The sequence below is a fragment of the Centruroides vittatus genome, unplaced genomic scaffold (genome assembly GCF_030686945.1).
Source record: "Centruroides vittatus isolate TY-2023 unplaced genomic scaffold, ASM3068694v2 contig_891, whole genome shotgun sequence".
Lineage (NCBI taxonomy): Eukaryota > Metazoa > Arthropoda > Arachnida > Scorpiones > Buthidae > Centruroides > Centruroides vittatus.
In genome coordinates this window covers 402,454-429,713 of record NW_027122582.1, presented here as the reverse complement: position 1 = coordinate 429,713, position 27,260 = coordinate 402,454, and the positions used below count along the sequence as shown (strand labels likewise).

Genomic DNA, 27,260 nt, shown 5'->3' with positions numbered 1-27,260 from the left:
TGATTGTACCTTATTTAATTTTGAATTTGAATTTTTGTATTCCATGGATGGAATTTTAATTTCAAATGTATTCCAAGCCTGAAGATGGCCTGTGAATCAGGCTGAAAACGTTTGCGTGTTTGTTGCAAATAAATATATTTTTCTCGGCAAGTGTAAGGTGTTAAGTACGTATATCTATAATGATTTGCTGAGTGCTTTATAATATTATTAAATTACAGTTTTTCAAAGCCTTTTCTTAAATACTGTACTAATTTAGGCAATTTTCCATACGATTTTTAGGCCAATGAGTTGGTAGACAATTTGGTAGCTTGCACCATGACATTCTTTAACACAATGTTTGTATTTATTTTTTATTAATTTTATTAAAGAATTTTATTTGTATTTATGCAAATACAAATAAAATAAAATAGCCAAGTGAAATTTGACATCTTGATTATCCCGTAAATAATTTACATAAAAAGATAAAATATTTTACCTTTTTGGCATCCACTAGCATTCGAAATACCTTAGTAAATCCTAGAAAATGATGCAGTGTTCTAAAAATAAATATTAGTAAATATAATTATAATTAACAATTATTAAAACAAATTTGTGAATTAAAAATTTATTTCAATTATTTCATACAGGCAGATTGCTTCCTAAATAAATATATTTCATAAAATGCTTTTGTATGATATTAGCAACTATCTTCAGAATGTAATACCACATAAAATTATAAAAACTCATTAAAACACTTTCTAAATTAGATTTATACATAGAAAAACCTAGGAGAGTTTGAACTGACAAGATCAAAAAATGATATAATAGGTCCTTTAATGTCCTGCTGACTAAATGCAAAAACAGATAAACTAGCATAGCTATGTAAAAATAATTAGCTATGTGTTCTCCAACAATACTGTAAGAGACTAGAAGAAGAAAAAGAAGAATTAATTTTTCACTCTTTTAATGCAAATACACTACAAACAGAAAGTGCATAAACAGTAAAACCTGTGTAATCTGGGATTGCATTGTACTGAATATGTTTTCCGTTTGAACGGGTGTTTTTAGCATAGAAAAATCTCTGTTTTGAAGAATTTTTTCCATTTAGATTTCCAATTTATTCAGATTCTATTTTAGTAAGGTTTTAGTATATTTAAAATGTCAAATTCAATAAATAACATGAAATTTTTCAATGTTTTCTCCCTATATATGTAGTCTTATATATCTGAATTGGACAGTCTATAAAACTTCTCTGACTCCAACCTGGATTTTAAACCTGGATGATTCTAAAACAGTAAGTTTGATATCTTTATTGCGTCATATATTTCACAATAATCTAGTGTAACGGATTTTATAAAAATTTGTACATTTTGAAGAAACAATGATACATAACAGTTGTTACATTCACATTGGCCTACAATCAGACTAATACACTATTTATGCTAGCATAAAATTATAACTGTTTTTAATAATTTTAAATAATTAAGAAGTAAAATAACATTTTAAGATAATGATTTAGTTTAACTTTTATTTAATTTCTCCGACTTATAATTACTTATATCATTAAAATTTCATTAACAATAAATATAGAAATATTTTCTATATGCATATTATAATTAACATAAAAATTATTGTTCTATAATTAATGAAAGCTTAATTTTTTAAAAAATTAATTATATTCATTTCTTAAAAATTAAATAATTTTATGATTTTGGAAACAGTAAATTTTTTAAATTCGTGGATATGATATGAAATATTTAATCTTACTCATTATCATCTTGTTTGACTTGATTCTTCAATTCAGTTTTTTCTTTAGGAGTTATCTTTTTAACAATAATCTATTTTAAAGAATTCAATAATTGAAAACTGTTTATTTTAAACAATAATTTTATTATTATATATTTTTGATATAAGATATCTTTATTTATAAATTCAATAAAAGCATTAACAACCACTCATCTAACCTGTTACTGGTGCATATTCCTTCTTCACCAAACTTGTAACTAACCCAAAAAATAGGTTCGTATTACCTGAAGAAAAACTTACGTTTGGGATTCAAAAACGTTTGTAAAGACCTATTTTTTGGGTTAGTTACGAGTTTGGTGAAGAAGGACTATGCACCGATAACAGGTTAGATGAGTGGTTGTTACTATTTTCCAGTGTTGAGAAGGAGATTTGTAATAAAAGCATTTTCAATATAAATGTTTCATCTTTTCTACAAATACAAATTTTTGTTTTAAATGTCAGTTAATATTATTTGAAAGTGAAGAGCTTAAGCAGTTTAAAGAATATAGATAATTTGCAATTTTTATTTGATAAAGTAATCTAAAGATGAGATGTATATATGTATACATGTGTGTGTGCATGTTGGCATCTATTTTGTTTAATATTTCAGTATGGGTTAAAGATTAAGAAACAAAATTTACTATGGTAACTTGTACTTGTATATAAGGGGCAGTGACGCTATTAAATTTTGGTGGCTATTAAAGGTCGAGGAGATAGAGCGGGTCGTGCATTCTATGAGTGGAGTTGGACTTAATGAAAATTTTACTCGTTATTGGCATTTAGAATATTTTAAAAATTCATCTCTACCTTCAAAATTAGAGGCTGCATTCTAGTCACTTATCTCTCACCTCTTCTTTCAAGGATGAATGACAACAAAATGAGAGACTAAATTCATCTCTCAGAGACAGTGGAGATTCTGGTCACTTTTAATGATCTCATCTTCGTTGATGACATCCCAATTCTACTAGGTCGATTATAGTGTTTGGGTTATCTGCGCACACAACACGGTATAGAATTTTAACCAATAAAATTGTAAAATTTTCAAAAATGCAGAGTACATAATTATAGATCATGTGGCAAGAAAAGCACATGTTCAAATAAAGCACGTAATTTTGATGAAGTTATGTTTTTTGTTTTTTAATGTTTTTACAGATTGTAATGTCAATTTATCTCTTAAGAAATAAAAGATTTTAATAACCTAAGTTGAAAAAGCATGTGTACTTAGATATTTTTCGAAATATTACCATCTAATTTCTCCTTAACTATCTAAGTAAGATTAACAACATATTCAATAGTTCAGTGACTGATATAGGATAATTAAAAAAAAAAAAATATGGAATCAGTGACATTTCCAAGTAGGCACTGGAAAAAAATCTGAAGCATTTTCTCTCTTGAAGTATTGTTTCCCCGAGATAGAGAACATTCTCTAATACAATTGTACAGTACGAATAGTATCCAGTTGTCCTTACCGGATATAACAAAATCCAGGCAAAAGACAAAAGACGGATCGAAAGACAACTATCTGCTCATCTCTGAGAGATGCAATGATCTCTCGAGACATAAACAAACGATTAGCCAATCAGTGACCGGCTTGTGAGAGACAAGAGACAATGACCAGAATACAGTCCTAAGTCTTTTTTCCATTTTATAATAAGTAATAATAATAAAAATATTATTTTTAGTGAAATCTCATAACAGATGATGCCACACATAATTTTAACTTTGTACTAATGTATCTTAGTGTTTCCAAAATATAAATATTTTTCACTGATAAAGTTATGCAACTCATTGCTGGATTTTTTAAAACTTTTATATTAATTTTAAACTTAATGTTTATTAATATTATTACAACATGACCCTAACTGCTTACCTTTAGCCAAAATTAGTTTGGACTGATTATTAACAGTAGCTACGTTCTAGCCCAAAATCAATCCAGAATTAATGATAAAGTTTGGGATTTGTTGCATATAGAATTAAACGTATTTTTTAAGCTTAGCCTAGCTAGTACATACAGACTACTCCAAATATTACTGTATTTTCGCAGATTGTCCGACATGTTAGTTTATGTGGGGAGACTATGAAATCTTATATTTCCGTATGGTAAAAACCGACATGCCAGTTTATCCCAGGGGAATGATAGATGGTCAGTTTAAGTGAGGATATACATCTCTCTCTAGAGAGCACATTAAAAAATAAATGAGTTTTTATTCTAAAATTGTGAAACTCAGCTCTACATTAAAAACTACGATTATATGTTTAATTTCTTCATTCATATTCATTTTGTCTTCTTTCTAACAATGTTAAATACTCATAGAATTCTGAAAGTGCTTTTTTTATGTTTATTTTTTTATAATTTGATTCAAAAATGCAAAAACAAACATATTAAATTTAAGAAACTGGCTGTAAATTATCTCAACTTACACCTATTAAAATCTGTTTTGTGTAAAATTTCAGAGGAAGGTATTATTTTTAAGGTAAGGGTAGATTGTCAGTGTAGCCCACACTTACTGCTGCACTTACTGACTTAAAATCAGGAAGAGAGTTCTTGTAAACAAAAACTCTCTTCCTGATTTTAAGTCAGTCAAATTACAATTTTATTATTTTATTGTACCTGGAAGAATGTTTACTTTCATATTTAATAAACTAGTTTTGTTAGATCTGATTAATTTTATTTTTTACATACGGTTTAACTGGCATGTCAGTGACCCTGGGATTTCCAGCATGCTGATCTCCCATTTATATGTGGCATGCCAGTCATTCCACGAAAATACAGCATAATTTTTATATTGTGTAGTTATTTGGAAATTAGTTTTAAATAGAAAAAATAAAATATGTGAAAGAAAATAAACTTATGTAGAAAACTAAGCTCAAAATTATAAATTAATCAAATTATTATGCTATATTCATCAAACCTATATTCATCAAGATATAAAATAACATAGAACAAAGACATTATTGTCTAAGTATCTGTCCAGTAGTTCCAGGTTTAAGTCCTGTTCCACATTGATCTTTTCTTTAAGAATATTCTAAATTAATTAATTCAATTCTAATTATTAAATTTAATACATAACAGTGACTTAATCGCCTATCTTCAATCCAAATTACTTTATATCTACACAAGGTATAAGTAAAACAAGTACAAAATTGGCAGACATATTCTACACATAAAAACAAATAAAAAAAATGTATTTAATTAGCCTAGTTATAACCTAATGAATCCGGCATTATAATTTATTTGATTCAGAAAATAAACTTGTCTTACTAAGAAATATTATTATTGTATCTTCTGTTTAAATTTTTTATTGATATTATTATGTATTAATACATTAAAGTTTATTAAATAATCAATTAATTAACTTACTGTGTCCTCATCTTTCACAATTGCTCTTATAGATTCAAATTTTTGATTAAGTTCATTTATACAAATAAAATCTTGTATTTCTGAAAAAAAAATTTTAATTAAATTACATTTAAAATATTAAATGGATATATATCAAAACATGCAAATCCAATTTTTATTATAATCAATTCCTAAGATTTATTATTTTTCAAAATTTAACCTTTTCTCTTTGCTAATACTTTTCAGAATCCATTTTTGTAGTGCATTGCAATTATTAATAAACTGCGATATCTTGCTTAAAAATCTGGCTACAATTGATCTGTTGTTTGTTTTTTATCACAAACATATCACTCTATGATCATTAAATTTAATATATAATACAAATTTAAAATAATTTTTTTATGTTAAATTATCAAGGAAAAAATTATTTAAAAGAAATTTTTAAAATCTGATTAATTTGTAGTATTTATAAACATAGAAGATCAGGCTGTTTTCTTTCAAACAAAACAAACTGCACATCTCTAGACCCCAGGATTAAAAAATGATTATATATGCTTTATTTTTCTAAATATCAATAACTTATGATAAATGAATTTGAAAATGATTTAATTCCATTCTTTATTACAAAATAAATTTCCATTTAATTTGAAATTTCTCTATAATCCAATTTATAAATTATTCTATTTTTTTTAAATAAACTCTTTTCACCCTGTAAACATTACAAATACCTCTTTTCGTGCCCATTGTAGTTTTGGCCAGATTCACAATGGAGCAACCGGATTGTGACTTGCTTGTTCCATTGCAAATGTGATGAATCGTAAACATGGTCTGATATATCTAGTTCAAATCATTCATAAAAATTTCCGAGGATTTAATCCGGACTCGAACTAAAGCCCCTCAGAATGACAGGATGACTTCTTTTCCATCACAGTTGAGAAGTCATATACAAAATATCACTTCTCAACAGTTAGGAATTAAGGACTATATTGGAGTCACAAGAAGGAATTTAGCTATTAGACTTAAGGAACACAAATATGACATTAATAAAGGACAGTGCAACACAGTTTTGTCAAGTATGACACAAGCAGAGGACTGTAGTTAAATGGAGTGAAGCAACTATCCTCAAAACCATGTGATCCCCATTAGCTTTGCAACAAGAAAACATTGAAATCTATAAAAGTAAATTAAGAGATGACTGTATTAATGCAAGGGATGCAGATGGATTAGCTTCTGCATGGAAGTTCTACATAAAAGAAAAATTAAAATATAAAAATTCTTAGTATGTATCTGCCCTTATATTGTGATGCCTTTTTACGTATTTATTTTATTTTATTTATTTTGTTAATTTATCTATTTTTTCGTTTTAAATTTGAATATATAATGATCAAACGTTCCATTTATTACAGTTTTGAAATACGTTTGAACGCCAGTTCACCTGAGGATGGCCTATTACATTAGGCTGAAAACATTTGTGTTTAATTAAATAAAGTATTCTCAACAACAGAAGGTGTTAAATGTTTTATTAAGTGTTTTTTAAAAAGCTGAGTTTGATATTTAATCAACTCCTTCATTAAAACTCAATATATAATTTATTAGAATTAAAAAGTTGACCAACAGCATTAACATTTACATAAAAATATCATCTTTGTTTTCTTATCATTCACTTCAAACTACAAATTTTTTGTAGTTTCATGACATTTTTATGTAAATCAATATATAATAATAGTAAATCTAGTAAAAATGATACCATAAGATATTTCATCATCAAAATATGAATCATCAACTACTTTTTAGATTTATAACTTATATTTAAGTATAAGTTTATATAAATTAAGTTCATATTGAGTCCTATATGGTATATTTTATTAATTCCAACTCTGCTTGAAATTATTTCCATATACTGTACAACTCCACAATGTTGTTTACAGCTTTGACCATTTGGCTATTTGTACCATTTCATTAACAGTTTACTGACTTGATATATTTTATATGATAATAAGATAAAAATAGCTTATTAAATCTATAATCAAAATAATTAAGTAACGGCAATTCTATGTTTCTTAAATGATAATTTTTTTTAAGTTTTAACTTTATTTGAATTATTAAAAGATACTTTTTAATACTATGCATTTAGGCCTAGAGTATAACAAACCAAAACCATATTTATCTAGCTAAACTATCAATAAATTTATTATTATATAAATATATATCTGATATTCTTCTATAATTTCAAATAAAAATAAAGATATTCACTTGTATTTATAGAAATCTACTCCATCTTTATAGAGACAAAGATGGAATAGAACAGCTTCAAAAAGTGTTTAATTAATCCAATAATTTAATTTCTATAAATACATGCTAATATTTTGACTCTTATTTCCGTAAAATTCATGTTGAATATAATTTGACTTGGATTATATTTATATTCATTGACTTAGGGATCATCCATAAATTACATAATGTTATTTTTATAATTTTGAACTACTATCCCATCTCTGTCATGCTCATAATGCTGTTGCATATAGCCACTCCTAAAACTGTGCAATGTGTAACCTCAATCAACCCCTTAATTGTACTAAGGAATAATACACAGTAAAAGGTATTATGACACTAAACACCCTACCCCCTTATATGAATCATAGCAATTATCTACACATGCACCTATCCTATGCATCTAGATAAATTTTTATCTCAGTATAAAGACTTTGAAAATGGAATTAATAAAGAATTCTTCATGACTAATGTCAGTCTACTTTTTTTAACTCCTATCCTGCAGGCACTGAGAGAGCCTTTTTCATAAGCATCATGGTTCAACTAGACCAAAATGAAGGTGGTTGGATGATGAGGAACAGTCATTCAACCGCCATTAGAAGACCAACATATCTAGATCAAATCATCCATTAAAATTTTAGAAAATCTAATCTGGACTCTGGACTCAAATGTGTCCTCCAGGATAGTAGACTGATGCCTTTTATTGCCTCAGCCATCTAACTGTTAATATTTTTTCTTTAATATATGCATTAATTACAATAACATACACATAATAAATTAAAAAATACAGTACTTATAGAGTTTTAAATATAAATATATACATACCTTTATGTTTTTTTAATTCAAATTCATCACCTTCTTGAGCTGTAGTTAACCAGGAAGAGATTGATGAGCACTGATCTTGCAAAGCATCTTCATTAATATTTCTAAAGAAATAGACATTAATAAGTTATATCATTTTCAAAAGTAACTTCTAACAGAGGTCTGCAAGACATTCCTTTTTCCCAGACTGTCCCAGGATGGTCTATTGTCCCAGATTTTTTCTGCCTGCCATCTAGCGACCGGAATGAAACTTTTCCTTATTTTCTTACTCTTAGTTGTATTGTTATGTAAATTGTACTTTCACTTTTGCTTTCATTGATAATCCTTAATAAAGTTTTCCACTGGAAGTTGTGAAAGAAGGAAAAGCTAGTGTTGTAACAAAAAGCATTATAAGTAAAGGTTGTGAGTACCAAATATTCTCTACTTCAATAACAAAAGACTCTTAACATAGATGAATGTGGGTGGCAAAATTAATGAGATATTGAGTAACAACAAGAGGCTCAACCAATCACCCATTCTGTCAAAAGAGTGATTGGTTGCAGCAATCACTGACCTTCAATGTGTGCATCCATCATTAAAGAATTTTATCAGAGTTTGATCTTAGCAACTTTCTTGTCATTGTAGGAACAGTTTTTAGAATAAAGTATTTTTTCCCCATGTTTTAAATGTATTACTGTCACTGGCAGAGTAAAAATACACATCTATCGCATATCCCAGAATTTTTCCCATTTTCACTGAGAAGTGTCCTAGTATTTTTCAGAAAGAACTCATTTTATCTTGAATTTTATCCCTGATTATCTAGCAACTCTATTCTAATGCTAACATTCACATCTGCATGTATAAAGTATTAGAAAAGAAAAAAATATATATATATATAGTGTTGTACCTTTCATACAAATTTCATGTTACTATATATATATATATATATATATATACAGGGTGGGCCAACGAAAACGAAACGGCAGAGTGTTCGTGTTCGTCCAAGCAAATCACTCGGACAGGTCAATTTTATTCTCGAGGGGACGTCTTATGCAATAAAGTTTTTGCGAATCTGAATATTAACTAAACAAACATTTTTTTCGAAATAAATGTTTGTTTAGTTAATACAAAATAAATGAGTTTTTAAAATATTTTGTTGTCTGTTGTATTCAGAATTGCAAAAACTTTATTGCAAAAGATGTCCCCTTGAGAATAAAATCGATCTGTCCAAGCGATTTGCTTGGACGAACACAAACACTCTGCCGTTTCGTTTTCGTTGGTCCACCCTGTATAAGGGTTCAACTATAGTTGTTTATACATTTCTCAGTTTGTTTTTCACAATTATATATTGAATATATTCTACAAGTACCATATTTTCTCCATTATAACAAACTTCAGTTATATATTTTACATTTATATGATTTTTCATTTATATGTCATTTTTTGATATATCATACAGCACTTTTTCTCGCTTATGCATTACTCATTTTGAAATGGAAAAAATTTAAAGTGATTATTAAAAAGGTGAAAAAACAAATTACCATATTTACTTGCATATAAGACAAGGTTTTTATTCATTTTTCACTGCTTCAAACACCTAGGTTGTCCTATATGCATGAGCAAAAGATTCTTTGTGTTTTTGCAAATAATTTTTGTGAACCATGTATTCGCATTTTTTACCAGATGCTTACCCTCTTGTATTTAAAAACATAAGTATTTTATCTAGGTCATTTGAATTGTTCTTGTATACTGTCAGGAACAAAGATGAATAGCAATTGGAAAAGCAAAGCTTTTGAATTGAATTGCAGATTGAAATTCCAAAATCACACGGGAACCCGATATAAGTTTCACTCCATTCCAGATGATTATTCAGATGATTCTCCAACAGATGATTATTTAGAAATCAGATATGGGAAAAACTCATAAGTGTAATTGACGGAGAGTGGATTTGACTGTTAAGAATTGGGAAAAAAGGTTCCAGATTGTCTAGCTTTACACAAACAAATTATGTTGTCGATTCTACAAGATTTTTCCTTAAAGTTTAAAATTCCAGTGATTTTTGTGGGACAATGTGTGCATTTACTTTTATTTGATATTTTACTTGTGATTAAACAAAATAAAATTAGAATTGTATTAATAAATCTAATTTTCTTTAGTTTGATCTTTAAAGTCATACCTCGTCCTATAAACAAGGTCGTCTTATATGCGAGTAAATACGATATGTATTCACTCCAGGTTAGTCCACTAGCAGCAAATGTAAAAGTGCAGAGTGAATAATATGCAATATATGACACTGTTACCAACAAATTTTTCCATTTAGCAAATTGCTCTGTCAGACCAACACACCAAAAAGTTATGCTTTCTAGGTTTTATAATGTAAATTAATTTCACCAAGCAAAAAAAATTGCTTTTTTGGTTTCTCATTCATTTTCACTATTTCCTATCAGCAGGGGTGCCCATACATTGGGGCACTGGGACACATGTCCCCTCCTTGTCATCATGTTGTCCTTTTCTTAATCTCCAAAGGAGCTCTAAGGTTTCATTTTATTTTTAAATTAGTTACTCATTTTTATCACTTTTTTTACTGATGACAAAATTAAAATAAAAACATTTATTATTAACTGAAAATTTGTTCTATTGAGTTGTGACTGTTTGGTCGAGTACCGAGGTATTGATGTATTTATCCTTCTGCTTCTATTTGTTTATCACTGTATTTGATTAATGCAATTTTGGTATGTACTAACTAACTGTATTAATACAGGATACCTGTATATATCTATATACACTGCTGGCCATTAAAACTACTACACCATAAAGGCTGTACGCAACAAACATGAAATTTGTATGAAAGGTATGTACAACGTGCTGGTGCTCTGTACCTCAAGATAACCTATCAATTTCATAAATATCTTCCTTTCATTATACTGTATGTGTAAAATAAATATAATTCTGCTTTTTGCTTTCCTTCCTGGTGTAGCAATTTTAATGGCCAGCAGTGTATATAAATAAAATTATTTGCTTGTTTGCTATACACTCCTAGGCCATTTGACCAGATGCTACAAAACTCAGCAGTTACGTTCACATACTTCTAACTGAGATCATGTCATACATCCTACCTCAAAATATCAAACTGATATATAAATCAATTAATTTCTATCTACATTAGATTTGATGTCTTTACATAAAGTACCACCTACTGACAAAAATTTAAGAAAATCATAAACTAAATATAATTCTTAAAATGGATATAATTTTTAAAAATATATATTATATTCACTTAATTACTGCGACAATGATATAGTGCAAAATAGATACACTATATCATTACTGCAACAGGTAGCATACAGTACTCACCTATATGGAGTTGAAAGTGTTACCCTGTGAAAAGTCTATAAGTATTTAATTGTCCACATCTAACAACTCAGATTTTTTCATTTCTGAATGGTACTTTCTTAATACTAATAAGCACCCTCCAATAGCTGAATGGACAAAACCACTGAACACTGGTAGTTAGTTAGTCGTGGGTTTGAGCATGGCCAACAGGCTGGCCATGTGAAGTTTTCCAGGTTTTCTTCACATTAGTAACACCTAAATAGGGTTTCCAGCTTCCCATAAAAGTCTTCCTGGATACATCCCTCTCAGCAGATCGCTCACATGTCACAATGCCATAAGCAAATAAATCAAACTAAGTCTAACAAGCGATTATTTATTGTGACATTGTCACAATTCCAGGCTACAATTTTTTGTCACAATGTTCTCAATTCTTTTAGTGGTGTCTTCCCCCTGTACATTATACTTTTCCTGTTAGCAATAGAGTCGCGCCGGTTATCTATCTAACTCTGTTCAAGAGAAAATTTTGAATTGAAGTAACACGAAATCCAGTTCAAACCGAAGTCCATATGGAAAGATTATGGGTTTCCTGCTCCTAAGCTTTCCATATCGACTTTCTGATTTCGATTTTCATCTATCTAACTCCTAATTGAAAATATGATATCTTAAAGTTTTTAAGATATCATATTTTCAATTCCTGTCTACTTGACCAATGAAATTGTGCCACTTTGTACCATCCGAGTATCATGATAAACATCTCACTGGTAGGCTAAAATATGATTTTTGTTTTAATGTTTGTTATATTATTGTATTTGATTTATATAACTACAAAGGTTAGCTCATGTAAGGATATATCACACTGAACGACCAATTTAACACACTTTAAAATTCTTTATTTATCTACTGTACACAATTTAAAGAATTTTTAAAGTGTGTTAGATTGCTGACTTGGTGTGATAAATCCTTATGTAAGATAACCTTTGTAGTTACATAAATCAAATACTATAATATAATATAAGGATTAGAAATATGAAATAATCGATAATCTTAATTTTTGTTGTTATTTTTTGCATGAGCAATGCCAGGCTCATCTGTTATATATATATATATATATATGTGTATGTATGTATGTATGCTGTATTTTTTATACATTGTATTGGCCCGAATATTACACAATGTTTTTATGATGCCATTTTTTATAGCTTGTGTCCCCCTTTTTAGTCTGTGGGCACCGTAGGCTGTCAGTGTGAGCTGTCCTTTAGAATAATTCTTCATTCTTTCACATGACTGGAGTTTTGCAGGAGACAATTGATGTCACGTACTGTATCAGTATGAATATAATGAACTAGTACAGTGAACTCCCGTGTAACACGACAAAAAAAATTGTGATTAGTATCATACGAAATTCTAATTTTACAATCCAGAAGTACAAGTTTTCTTCTTCAATTTCTAGGCCTAGGTTTAAACTTGCATAAAAGCATCTAATAATGCAATTTCCTATAATGCAGAACATATCCCCACATTATATGGGATTCTGCTGTATATAAATATTTTGTTGGAATTACTCAAACTCCATCAAAAAACAAGAAACAAACAAAATTTGGTCAATTTTTTAAAAGAACATGACTTAATTTCAGGCTATTTTATTCTTTCTTTTATATGAGTATGTTGTCCAAATACATCACACATATAGTAAAATGAAACTTGTTTGTTAAGAATTATGTATAAATTTAGTTGTAGTGTTAATTTGTGCCATATAGTATTTTTGTGATAACTACATTCACTCTGAAATCAATTGGAAAATAGTTTCACTTGTACATTTTTCTCACTTCTACAATATTTTTCCTATATTCCTTGAAAAATGTATAAACAGGGTTCAATTGTATGTATGTTTTCTTCCCGAACTCAAAAATCTAATAATCTAAATTGGCCACCATTTTTGAATACAGTGGTGCTTCATACTTCAAATTTAATTCATTCCAAGAGGCCATTTGGACTCTGAATCGTTCAAAGTCCAAAGCATTTTTTCCATTAGGAATAATGGAAAGTGAATACACTTTTTGATAAAAACAGCAAATACACATAATTTAAGATGAAAATAACACAATTAAATGCCCTAATAATAAATTAAATCATGAAAACAATAAACGGCTTCTCCGATGGCATGATAAATACGTAAAGGTCAAATTGGGTTGAACAGAAAGTATTTGTGTATTTTTAACAACTGTGGTTACTTAACATAGATGTGTTAACATAGATGATTTAATTATAACAGTTGTGAAATTGAACACATTATTGATAATTTGAGATTGTATTCTTTGTTCAGATACTTATTTTACACTTACAGTGCATTTTTCACTGTGCAGGAAGTTTAAACTCTAAAGCAAACTTTTGTCAAATTTAGCATTCAAACGTTTGAAGTACAGTAAGACCCCACTTAATGCTGACTTGCTTAACACTGATTCGATATAATGCAGTCAGCTTGAAGCCTAAAAAAAGCTCAAAATTGATTTATTATTGAGGCATTTCATTGATTCATATGTAATATAATTATTTACAAACATGAACCAATCAGCAAAAGGTGGCAAAAAGGTGTACTTTCTTTAAATCTATGTTTGTTTGGTGCAATTTTGGGAAAAATATAACATCATGGATGTCATAGGCAATATCAACTTTGCTTGGTAAGAATTAACTGGTAAATGCATGAACAAAGTGTGGAAGAAGTTATGGCTGAAGGTGTCCAAGAATTCTCAACAAGAAGAGCTTATCGCTGTATCATTAGGTTGATCAAACTCAACCTAATTGATACAGCAGGACTAGGAGATGTAGACGAGCAGGATATTGAGGAGTTACAGCAGGTTTCTGGTGAGACCCTTATCAATGACAACTTTCAAGAATTGACGGAACAAAGAATTCATGTAGAACTAGAAAATTGATTCTGAAAAGGAAAACCCAAAAAATTTCTCTACAGATTTCCCTAGTAAAAGTTTGGTAACGATAACTGATATCATTGATCAAATTGTAGCGAATGATCCAGATTTTGAAAGGAGTGCAGAAGCAAAAAGAGGTGTTTTGGATGCAATCTTCCACTACTGACATTTTCTTAAGGAAAGAAAAAGGCAACAAATGAAACTTCACGAATTTATTGCCAAAAAACAAGAATTTCAGAAAAGTCAGGACATTTGTCACAAAAAATGAACTTTACATTTCTGTGTTATTTAACGTGTATTATTATACAAATCAATATAAAAATAACTTAAATTAAAGTAAAATTTGGTCACGTGTTCCCCTATCCCTATTTACTCTATGTTAAAATTACCTCATTTAACACTGTTTCATTTAGCACTTTGTCATCTAGGAACGTATCCCCCGCATCAAGCGGGGTCTTACTGTACAAAGTACCATTGGCTGCGTTCAGCAGAGTTAACAATTGTAACTTAGCAAAGGTGTTTCAATCAGTAGCTGTTTGGTAGTTACTCTGCTGAATGATGAGTGATATATGCATTAGAACAAAAAGCAGCTATCATTGGTCGGTTAACGTTACCTTAGGTAGCCAAGATGGTGGCTCGTCTCTGATTCCAACAAGGAAACAGTGGGACGCACGTTCTAACCTAACCTAACCTATTTTAATAAGTTGGTTGCTAATAATTATGGTAATTTATTAGAATAGGTTAAGTTAGGTTAGAACGTGCATCCCACTGTTTCCTTGTTGGAATCAGAGACGAGCCACCATTTTGGCTACCTAAGGTAACATTAACCCACTGGTCAGTTTCAGGTAGTGATAGGTAGCGTACATGAAAGACACTACTAAATGTGGCATCAAAAACCAAACATGTTCCAAAACAGCACTCAAGTACAGGGTGTTCAGCTGAAAAACACTCAACAGCTCCAAAACTGAATGCTGAATGCAACCATTGTATTCCATAATCTGTATATGTTACAGTAAAAACCTGTTTTTAGTGAAAACGTGTTTTAACTAGTTGAAACTAGTTTTTACTGGATGTCATTGTTAAAACTAGAATTTACTGCTAGTCAAAAATAAAATTGAGATAAAACTAGTTTTAACTAGACAAAACGGGTTTTAACAAAATGGCTTAGTAAAAACTGTTTCGACCAAGGTCATTCAGCTAACACGTTCCTATAGTGTATGATGAATTTCGTATCGCTTTAACCCTTTTCCCCCGACATCTTGTTTACGTTTATTTTGCGATCCCTCCTAAGGCAATATAGGTCAGTCAGGCGATATTATTTTAAAAGTTCACCAAAAATCAAATTATCATTATATCTATATGAAAAAAATCACTTACATTTATTAATATCTTTAGTTTTAAATACGATATTTTTCAATACATTTTATTAGAAAAATTTATAAGAAAAAAAATAATATGTATCAGAACTGACACATAAACTTGATAATTTGTAACATTTTGTGAAAATTAGCATTGTCTAGTTACATAGTTGTTTGCTGGCACTGAGCCAGAAAGACGTAGAATATTGTTTTGTACAATTCGATATAACACTTATGCATGTATGTTTATTCGTTGTGAAATTATCGCACATTATATCAAACATTTGTTTGAAATCAAAATTTTATACTGCTATCAACTAATATAATGAATTATTATACTTTATTCACTTCGTATCGAACAAGATTATATCTGTTGTTAATAAATTTTACAAAAATCAATATTTACCAAAGTAACGATGAATCGGTACCCTCAAAGTTTTGCTTAAAAAGCCAGGGTACCGATCGATCGGTGCCTTCAAGGACAAAGCGTTAATTAATGTTAATAACACAGATGTGTGACCAATATTTTCAATAAATATCGTATTAAATAATACAAATGTTTTAATCCCAATCATCACTTTATTTATTTCCCCCAAACATATTTATGTAGCTAAAATTAGTTTTAACTGATGTTAGAAGTTAAAAAGTTAATGTTTGATTTTAGTTTTATCTAAAATCAAAACATGTACAGCAGTAAATTCTAGTTTTAACTAGACAAAACGGGTTATAACAATGAAGTCCGGTAAAAACTAGTTTCAACTAGTTAAAACGCGTTTTCACTAAAAACGGGTTTTTACTGTAACATATATATAAATGAGGATGTTTGTTCGTTTGTTCACTGTGCACTCCTAGTCCATTTGACCAATTGCTCTGAAACTCTGGAGTTAAGTTAACATACTTCTAACTTAGATAACGTCGTATATACCACCCCAAAATATTGAATTAATTTCTGTCTACGTTCGACTTCCTTCACATGTAGCGCCATCTGTAGGCATTTCTAACATAAATTAAAAAATAATAATAATTTTTAAAGAACAATAAACTAAATATAATTCATATAAAAATAAATATAATTAAAATATATATATATTACATTCACTAAATTATTGCAACAATGACAAAGAGTATGTAAAGACAAAACTTCAGAACAACGTAACACAGCGAACACATGCATCGAATTGTGTGTTATACTGGGAAGAAGTATATCGAACAACTCAGGTATTTTCATTTCTGAATAGTACCTTCGTAGTGCTGATTATTTTTCTTTGAAACTGGCTATTTACGATGATAGGCCTACTTCTCAAGAACTTTATAGGTACGCTAATAATAATAATAATCTTAAAATGGAGTTGTTAATACTGAAGAAGCGTATAGTACCGCTTTCTCTCTCAAATTTCTTTTTAAAAGAGACGTATATGATAATTCTACGTTTTTTGAAAATGTATATTTGGCGCCGACCCATATAAAAACCGCTATAAACGAAACACCGTGGGACTACTTACCGATTGTGCACCGGTCGGGTCGCCATTACTTAAGCTTGTTTCCGTCGTGGAGTATTACGTTGATTGACGGACTCCACTGAACGTGTCATGTGACGTATAATGTTTTGTATCCGCCGTCCACGTGATACTCCACGACGGAAACGAGCTTAAGCAACGGCGACCGGACCGGTGCACAGTCGGTAATTAGTCCCACGGTTTTTTTGTTTATAGTGATTTTTATAGGCTCGGCCGCTAAATATACGTTTGCAAAACACGCAGAGTTATCACATATGTCTCTTTTAGAAAGAAAATTGAAAGAGAAAGCGATGTTATACTGCTTCTATAGTACTAATTCTAAAATACGGTTAACTGGCCTATTGATAGAAATAATTACCGTTATAAACAAAACTTCCATAAGTACCAATTCGAAAAAAATAAAATTTTAATTTATATGAGTTTGTGTACAATTTTAAACAGTGTTATAAGCAACTGCTGTCAGTGACCCTGGCTTTCAGCGAGGCTTATAACAATGTTAATAGGAACACATACTTGCCAACCATCAGTGGACAGGCAGCTTTTCCCTTTTGTCAGCATTTTTAAAGAATTTGATATTATCACATAAATAATTCACTTAACGAGTCTAATAACAACATGTAGTATACACTGACGATATTGTATGTAGTTCATTATGAATGACGTTCTCAGATTCATTCGCATGGGAAAGGACAAAGATTGATATTTTTATTATATGTATGTTGGTATACGTACAAGAATTTTAGCTCAAATATGATCATTTCAAATAGCAGATATGTTAAATTGTATCTTCAAGTCTGGCAATGTTAGTGCCTTTACGTTGGCAGTTAAACTGATTATGGCCAACTCGTCATAAGAGGGAAACTAGTTACTTTTACAGTTTGAACAAATTACTGAGCAGTGCTACAGTTTCTCCACCCAAAGAGAAGAAACATTTGATTTGTCACTTAAGAATATGCAGACCATATGATACGAACTGTCTCAGGAATAGAAACTAGATGGTTCTTTCAGATTTGCGATATTTTACAAACATTTGTAATCTTTATAAAATAATAAAATAGGGTGATGATGGTTTTGCCACACGGCATTGCAGGGCCTCCCATGCATTGCAATGTGGCAAATGGAAAAGATATTCTGCATGATGAGAAAAAGTAAGACAGAGATAGGAAATAAATCACAACCAGAAAAATCACTGTCCTTAAAAATTGCAGTGGAAGCCAATAAACTGGCTGATAGCAACTGTCATGAGTACACTGTAACACTAACAAAGCAAACCATAGCACAAATGTATATAGCAGGAGGCACTCATGCAAGAATGTGAAGATCAAGATGGAACACATCATAAATCTACACCTAAATTTATGATGTTTCCCTTAAAATACTTGAACTTTTTAAAATTGTGATGTTAAAAAGTATAAAGCTTTTGCCATACTCTTGACAGTGTTTATGGCAATAACTTTATAAAATATCACATGCAGAGATAAATTAAATTTTGTTTATTAACAGTGTTTAATATAAGCTTTGTGCAATGTTAATAAAGAATTTTTCACTTTTTATGCTGTTTTTATTCAAAAATCAGCATTTTTCTACCAACACCCCCCATACTAATGGTTGGCAAGTATGGCAACATCCTTCAAAAACACTATCAAACATGAGTTTCAATGTATTATTTACTTTCTTACAGCTGATTATGCCCCCCAAGAAACGCTTTCTTTATGGAAAGACTACTGCTGCTAAAAAAAGGCGAGCAGAAATAGCAGCCGAAACAGAAGAGCAACGCATTCAAAGACTTCAAAAACAAGCTGCAAGACAAGCTGCACGTAGACAACGTGAAACTTTTGAACAACATCAAACCAGACTTGAAACAGAAGCTCGGAGACAAGCTGCATATAGACGACATGAAACTTCTGAACAACGTCAAATCAGACTCGAAAAACAAGCTCAAAGACAAGCTGAACGTAGACAACGAGAAACTTCTGAAGAACGTCAAATTAGACTTGAAAAACAAGCTGAATATAGACAACAACAAGCTGCTAAACAACATCAAATTAGACTTCAAAGACAAGCTGAATATAGACGACAAAAAACTTCCAAAAAACGTCAAACCAAACGTCAAACTCAAGCTGCAAGTAGACAACAAGAAACTTGTGAACAAGAACAAAGCAGTTTTCAAGCACAAAACTTAAGAACTTATGGACGTCAAAAACCAGAAGACAGACATGATACACAACTTCAGGCTCAAGGAAAAAGACGATTGCGATCGCGATGTCCAGCCTGCGATGCTCCACAGTGGAATTTAAATGACTTTAAGTATGATCCACAATATAGTTATGTATCTGATAAAGTGGTTGCAGTCTATCTGTATTAAATGCTTATTTGCAGATAGCCAACTATTTAAATTTTTCCACAAAGGAACATTTTCATCCTGTCTTAGGACAGCTTTGGCTTTGTAATGAACAAAAGTTACTGTTCTAACTGAATTCAAATATTTTTGACAGATCAAACAATATTTCAAATGATACATTTTTGACAATATAATTCATACTATACTTTTCATTCTAACTTGTTAAAATCAAACAACCTCAGGCATCATTTCCCAGATCAGCTAAAAGCATTAATTTTCACACTTATATCACATTTCCGCCTTCATTCTCCTTCAAATTTCTATGTAGAATCCACTTACAGATCAGTGAATGTCAGGATCAAAGAGCATTTCAAATCCATTACCCAATACCCAACAAATAGCACAATTTTATTGCAATGGGCTGTAGAAAAAGAAGCAGAAGTAGGTTGGACCTATAGTACTTAGAAGCTGTATGACATTAAGAATGTAAGAATTCTGAAGCAATGTTTCATTTATGCCTTAAAAAAGCATCTGAACATCATATAATGCACAGGACTCAGAAAAACGATACCAGATGGACAGAAGTGTTAGAAAGAAAATATTGGCAGGATATAGTTAAACAATTGCAAGATGGAAGAATGAAGGAGGCAGTGTGATTATAAGTGAAAATTAATGCTTTCAGCTGAACTGGAAAATGATGTTAACACTACATATACGTGGGGTTTGATTTTAACAAATTAGAAACGAACTGGCTGTAATCATCGCTAGTCAAGAACATGACGACAGAGACATTGTGCTTAAAACTCAAGACAATATTCTGCAATTCATTAATGAAACTCATAGATCGTATCATGCTTTGCAATATTCTTATCTATCTTCTCCAAATGGAAATAGTAATCACTTTGAAATACTTCTAGCAGGTGTACATTTTAACAAAACAGTTTCCAGAGAGAACAATTCCAGCATGGACTTCCATGCTTACAAGTTTGTGATTTGTAATAATTCATTAAATCATTTTATGTTTGCTAGAAACCTTTTTCATTAATTTGCTGTTGTGTGTGCAAAAATAGAAGCAGAAAAATTGTGTTACATTAGAACTCGTCAGAGAGATTTAAGATGCGATTCATATATACATCTAAGAGAAGAAATCAACGATGATGTAGCTGGAAAAGAACTTGCTCAATTTTATCAAATTTTGTAGGCAGTCCATGTTACATGCATGAGAAAACACAAGATGCAATAATATATGTTCACACTTATGGTTGACCTGATCTATTTATTACATTTACATGCAATGAATATAGGTTTGTTCAGGTAGTAATTCAGAATGAATTACTACTTGGACAAACATACATTCATAGACATAATCTCACAGCCAGAGTTTTTTACTTAAAAGTATTAAAATTGATAGATTTAATATCAAAGTATAACATTTTTTTACTCTATAAGATGCCATATGTACAGTACACTGTTGAATAGCAAAAAAGGGACTGCCCCATGCACATATTTTGATTTGGCTGATCATCAAACTTCAAGTTGACCAAATTGATTATATTATCTTTGTCTGCATTAGATTCTGAAAGTTCAGCTAAGAAGTCTTTGAAATACAGTAGAGTGTCGATTATCGAAATCAATTGGGGACTGGGGTTGTTCGGAAAATCGATTTTTCGGATAACCAATCATGTACGAAAAAATACATTGTTAATACAGTATATTAGTATATCCCAATAATAGTATATTAATATATCCCACGTTGAAATTTTTCTCCATTGCATGTCGCTTCACGTTGAATTTTCATCGATGTTAAGCTTAACAAAAAGTTTTATAATAATAATCATGGCTATTGTATCATTAAAAATTATTTCTTTATTTTGTACAAACAAAATAAATATACTGAAAAATATAAAAACAAAAAAAATTATACTTTAGAAGTTAATCTAGTATCAAAAACTTTTGATTCAGCACAACACAGTCCGACTGGAACGCTTTCAGTTAACCGACGTTTCGCTTGATTGGCTTTCGGATAATTGATGCTCTACTGTAGTTCAAACTCAAATGGTGCATGGTCTGTGTTGTTTTCTAAACTTTAATTCACCTTGTATGAAAGACAATAAATATACAAAACGTTACAATGAGTTATAGAAACACACCTCAATGACTTCCAGCAGAAGGTTTAATACAATAAAAACATTTTTGACCTATTCATACATCTTCCTCAGTTAGAATTACAGAAACGGAACAAACTAACAAATCTAATACAAAACTAGCATTTTAAAATTAAAAGAGAATAAATTACAAATTTGAAAGTTCTAAATTTAAATGAACACAATATAAAATTTAAATATAACAAACAATTATTACATCATCATCATAATGCTGGGCTGCAACTTTAATTTAAAATATATACTCTTGATTTTAGTGGTGCCTTGACCATGTTTATCATACTTTTCCTGTTAACAGTAAAGTCATCTAGCTAATTCTATTCAGGAGAAAGTTTTGAATTCAAATAACATGACGTTGCAAAAAGTTCACTGAGTTCAGCATTATGTCCACATTTGCTTGTCGTAAGTACTTTCGACGAACCTTACTGTCATTGTCTTCAGGCGAGTGCATAAATTTGCCAAAAAACTTTAAAAAAGAACTAATCCGATGCAGAATAGAACGCATAAAGCTTTACCAAAGCCATTAAGAACGTAAAACGAAAAATTCAAAACGTTCGAAAGTTGATCGAGCATCTGGCTCCGCGACTAGTGAGGCCACGCATGCGCAGCCCGCGCTCACGCTAATCGTATATTAGAAAACACTAAAACTCGCTTAAACGCTTGAATAACGTGACCCAAACATTGGGCAGATCAAGAGTGGGAGTGTTGCATGCTTCTAGTGTGGTGGTAAGGAGGGATTCCCAGATGAAAACTATTTTTCTATCATTGCAGCACTTGAGCATATGCGTTTGCGACCATAGCATTTGTTTGAAAGCCTTTTTTGCCAGCTCTGTGGCCTGCTTACCCCTCACCACATCATCTTAGTGCTCGGCAAGGCAGCTGGCAAGCATTCTGGCGGTGGCCCCGATATATCATGTGCTTACTTCTGTTGCTAGATTTTCCAGTGGGACAGCATAGACCCCCGACTTCTTGAGCGTGGAGAACTTGTCTCTGTCGTTACACAGAAGCTTGGAAGTGGAGCTAATGGTAGTACCAGGTTACGCTTCCTAAATATTCTGCAGATACGTATAGAGAGGGGTCTGAGGTATGGCAACGATGTTTGAATCACCGAAACCTCCCTCTTGCTGCTTAGCATGGTGCTTGGAAACAATGACTTCTTTACCCTACTGAGCACATCTGTAAATTTTGCACGTGAGAAGCCAGCCGTGTGTATTGCCAAACTGATGTTATCTAACTCGATATTGGCCAGTTCCTGCATGGAAGAAAGCAAAAACGCCCTTCTTATGAGGGAGGCAATGGCGGCGTTGACATATCAAGAAGGCTGAAAGGCCTCTGCTGGGATGATGTACGGAGCTACGTTGGACTTGTGCTGTACCGAGAATTGTAGACCTTCCAGAGACTTACATATACGCAGGTCTAAGAACGTTATTGCAGTGTCGTTCTCTTTCTCCCAGGTAAAATTAATGGAAGGGTATACACTTGAGAGGTGTTGCTTAAAGGTAAGAAAGGCCTCCTCTGTGTCTTCCCACGCTACTAAGATGTCATCTACATAGCGCAGATAGCAAGTGGGGAATCGAATGTTCTGCACTCTATCTCTCTCATGATGAGTTCCGCTAAGATGGCAGATAAAGGAGAGCCCATGGGGACCCCTTGCTTTTGTAAATAAATTCTCTGGTTGAAACGGAAGTAGTTATGCTCAGTGACAAAAACAAGTGCATCTTGTAAGTCAAGTACCTGCTGAATGCTGAAGCCGTTTTTTAGTAGGAGAGAGTTAGCCAGCATTACGGCCTCAAAGGTGGGTACAAAAGGGTATAAAGAAATTACATCTAGCTTGTAGAAGGTGTAGGCTTGATGTCATAGAACTCCGATGCTTGATGCGATGGTGGACTTGGCAATAACAGAAGAGGGAGTAACGTGTGGGGAATCTGGAACTATGGCGCGCAGAAATTTAGCGAGCACTTTCTCTAAATAGTAGGTGGGATGAGACCGTTTGTTTACTAGCGGCATAATGCTGAACTCAGTGAACTTTTTGCAATGTTTATATGGTGTTTGGCATGAAAATTATTGTACTGATAAATAACATGACTTCTGATGCAAACCAAAAGTTACGTTATTTCAATATGTATTGCACATTCAACAAAATACAAAATTCCAGTTTGCACTGGAAGTTTGTATATAGTTAATCACACTTCTTGCTCCTAAACTTATATCTGGTCTCAACTTTCTGGTCTGCTATATCTGGTCTCAACTTTCATCTATATAACTCAGTTCTCAAGATTAAGGAAGGACAGACAGACAGATGTCAGTGGGAGTTTATAAGTCTACAATGTTTGAAAATTGCAACCCAAATATAAAACAGTTTATAAAAGACACTCAAACAGGAGATGGTTATCCCTTATATTGCAGAAGAAAACCTGATGATGGAGACTTTACAATGAGAATTGGACTTTATGAAATTGATAATAAATGGACTAAAACATTTAATGCTTACATAAATGTAGAATTTTGTAACTGTCAAGTCTATCAAATATGCATGCAAATATGTTAACAAGGAATCAGATGCAGCTATGCTTGCTTTACAACAACATATACACAATAGAGTCGCTATCTATCAACAAGTGTCACTTCAATTTAGACGCTTACAGTTCCATGTCAATTAACAAATTGCAGGGACAAACATTGAAACTTGTCCTACAATTTCAAGAATGTTTTTCTCTTGATGAACTGTATATAGAATGCTCTAGGATAGGAACTGTTAATAATCTTTATGTATACTCTCCTTTCAGAAAAACACACAATGTTGTATATAAAGAAGCATTATTAATTTTATTTTCAAATTCACCTTTCTTTGATATATGTTTTCTTTATTTCTCGCATCACACAATTTTGTTACTTACTGAATAATTTCCTAGGGGTAAAAGTATTATTCCACACATTTTGTTTCCTGTCCCTAAGTGAAAAGAATATCTGTTCAATATAGAGCAAAATAAGGTACTTCAAACTTGCATTATACACTACATGACACCCAAAAATATTAAATTAAACAATTTAGCCAGTTCTTACACTGATGCAGGTAGCTACATCAGTATAAGAACTGTGACAATCACATGAAATTATCTGTTTCTTCATATCCCTTCAACACATCATAACTATTAACTTACAATATACATTTCAATGTATATTGTATGTATAGACACATGCTTCAAGTACCAAAAAATATAAAAACTAGAAAACATGAATTGTACTACACAAAAATGCAATAAAATGAAAAATATCAATTCTTGATTATATAAAAAACTTATCATAAAAGTAACACCATTCTTATAATTAAAAATTCATAAAGCATAATTAACATCAGCAATATACGAGGCGTGTTTTTAAAGTAAGTACCGTTTTGAAATATAAAAAAAAACAAGCAAACATTTTTAACAAAATTTTTATTTATGTGAAAGCCCATATTTTACACTACTTTTCTACATAATTCCCATTAATATTGAGACACTTATCGTATCGTGGGACCAGCTTTTGTATTCCATCCTCAAAGAATGTTGCCGCCTGATGAGACAACCACTGCAGAACAGTCGTTTTGACTTCGTCATGATTGTTATGGCGCTGCCCTGCCAGATGCTTCTTCAAATGCAGAAACAAATGATAGTCACTCGGCGCTAGGTCGGGACTGTATGGAGGGTGGTCTAATTGTTCCCAGCCAAATGATGTGATTAGGTCTTGAGTTTGATTTGCCGTATGTGGACGAGCATTATCATGGAGCAAAACGACACCCTTGCTCAGTAAGCCCCGCCTTTTGTTTTGTACTGCACGGCGCAGTTTTTTTAAAGTCTCACAGTATGCAGCTGAATTGATTGTTTCACCATGAGGCAAAAAATCAATAAGCAACACTCTGTATCTGTCCCAAAACACCATGCGCATGATTTTCTGAGCAGAAATTGTTTGCTTGAACTTGACTTTCCTTGGAGATGATGAATGTCGCCATTCCATGGATTGTTGCTTCGATTCCGGTGTAACGTAGGCTACCCACGTTTCATCGCTTGTAACAATACGGCTTAAAAAATTCATCTCCCTAGTCACTGTAGCACTCAAGAAAAGTCAATGCACTGGCCAAATGTTTGGTTTTGTGCTCCTCCGTCAACATTTTCGGCACCCAACGGGAACACAACTTTCGATAATTTAATCATCCGGTCACAATTTCACAGAGAACACTTCTTGAAACTGCAGGAAACTCTTTAGATAAAGATGAAATCGTGAATCGTCTGTTCTCTTTCACTCTACAGTCCACTTTTTCAATCAAATCGTCGATAATGACTGAAGGTCGCCCACTTCGTTCCTCATCGTGAATGTTTGTGCGGCCATTACTAAAGGCCTTAACCCATTTTCGTACCATTCCATCACTCATAACGCTTTCACCATAAACTTCACTGATTTGGCGATGAATTTCAGCCACTTTTGAGCCTTTAGCACTGAGAAAACGAATAACGGCAAACACTTCGCAGTCGGCGGGATTCTCAATGAGCAGCGGCATTTCAATAACACACAAACAACAGTAAACACAGTCTACTGGCTCCGTAATGGCATTTGTGGCTTCCCAACAGATGTAGGTACACAGTGTGCATGCACTAAGTGCTGACTGCAGTGCTCCAGCGGCGTTATATTAAAATGGTACTTACTTTAAAAACACGCCTCGTAATTTGTATCACCAGAAGAACATCATTACATTTTCAAATTATACTGTGAAATGTATCATTTTTTTTTTGTTGTTGTTGTTGTTCGTCATCTAAGGACAAATATTTTTATTTTTGAATAGTATTTTAGTAAAATTAATAATTGTTTTAAATTTTTCTCCTATAAACACAGTCAACATTGGGTATAACAAACTAGTTTTAATATATTTTTATAACTTGTTCCATGTATTTTTTTTTTCTCAGAAAAATACATAAACATTTTATTTTTAATAATTTAATATAATGTAACCCCAATTTACAAGTACTGTATACAGTGGAACCTCGCTTAACGAGCATAATTCGTTCCAGAGTCTTACTCGTAATGCGAAACACTCGTTAAGCGAAACAATTTTTCCCATATAAATTAATGTAAAATACGATAATGCGTTCCACACCGAAAAATACAATATTATGTATAATGTTGTATAATGTTTATTCAAAGAAAATTATACATAATATTGTTAAGGATCGTGAATCATCGTCTTTTCTTCTAGTGCAGAATGAACCAACCTCAAATGCAAATTCGATTTGCAGAAAACCAAAAAAATCAGATAATGTGTTCAATAAACACACCAAATTCTTGCGCTATGCAAAGGCTATAATTAAATATTAGAAATTAATTAATTTGACTAGAGGTAGGCAGTTATGCTTCCATCTCATATTAAATTTAATAATTATAAATAGTTAATTTTTAATTCAGATGTTTCTAA

At 31.4% G+C, this 27,260-nt stretch overlaps 2 protein-coding genes across 2 annotated transcripts in view; one reads left to right on the top strand and one right to left on the bottom strand.

Annotated features, from left to right (window-relative positions):
- Positions 1-275: 275 nt before the first annotated feature.
- LOC136983902 (poly(A)-specific ribonuclease PNLDC1-like) overlaps positions 276-27,260 on the bottom strand; it is a 44,986-nt gene continuing 18,001 nt past the window's right edge. The window contains exons 9-13 of the mRNA XM_067280786.1: positions 8,201-8,301; positions 5,126-5,205; positions 1,747-1,817; positions 476-536; positions 276-323 (exon numbers count right to left, since the gene is read on the bottom strand). Of these exons, the coding sequence (XP_067136887.1) occupies positions 276-323; positions 476-536; positions 1,747-1,817; positions 5,126-5,205; positions 8,201-8,301 (361 nt within the window). The remainder of the gene's footprint in view (positions 324-475; positions 537-1,746; positions 1,818-5,125; positions 5,206-8,200; positions 8,302-27,260) is intronic.
- Positions 16,956-20,684, top strand: LOC136983906 (uncharacterized protein C05D11.13-like). The gene is made up of 2 exons (XM_067280796.1): positions 16,956-17,012; positions 18,993-20,684. The coding sequence occupies exon 2, from the start codon at positions 18,999-19,001 to the stop codon at positions 19,674-19,676; it is 678 nt and encodes a 225-aa protein (XP_067136897.1). The 5' UTR covers positions 16,956-17,012; positions 18,993-18,998; the 3' UTR covers positions 19,677-20,684.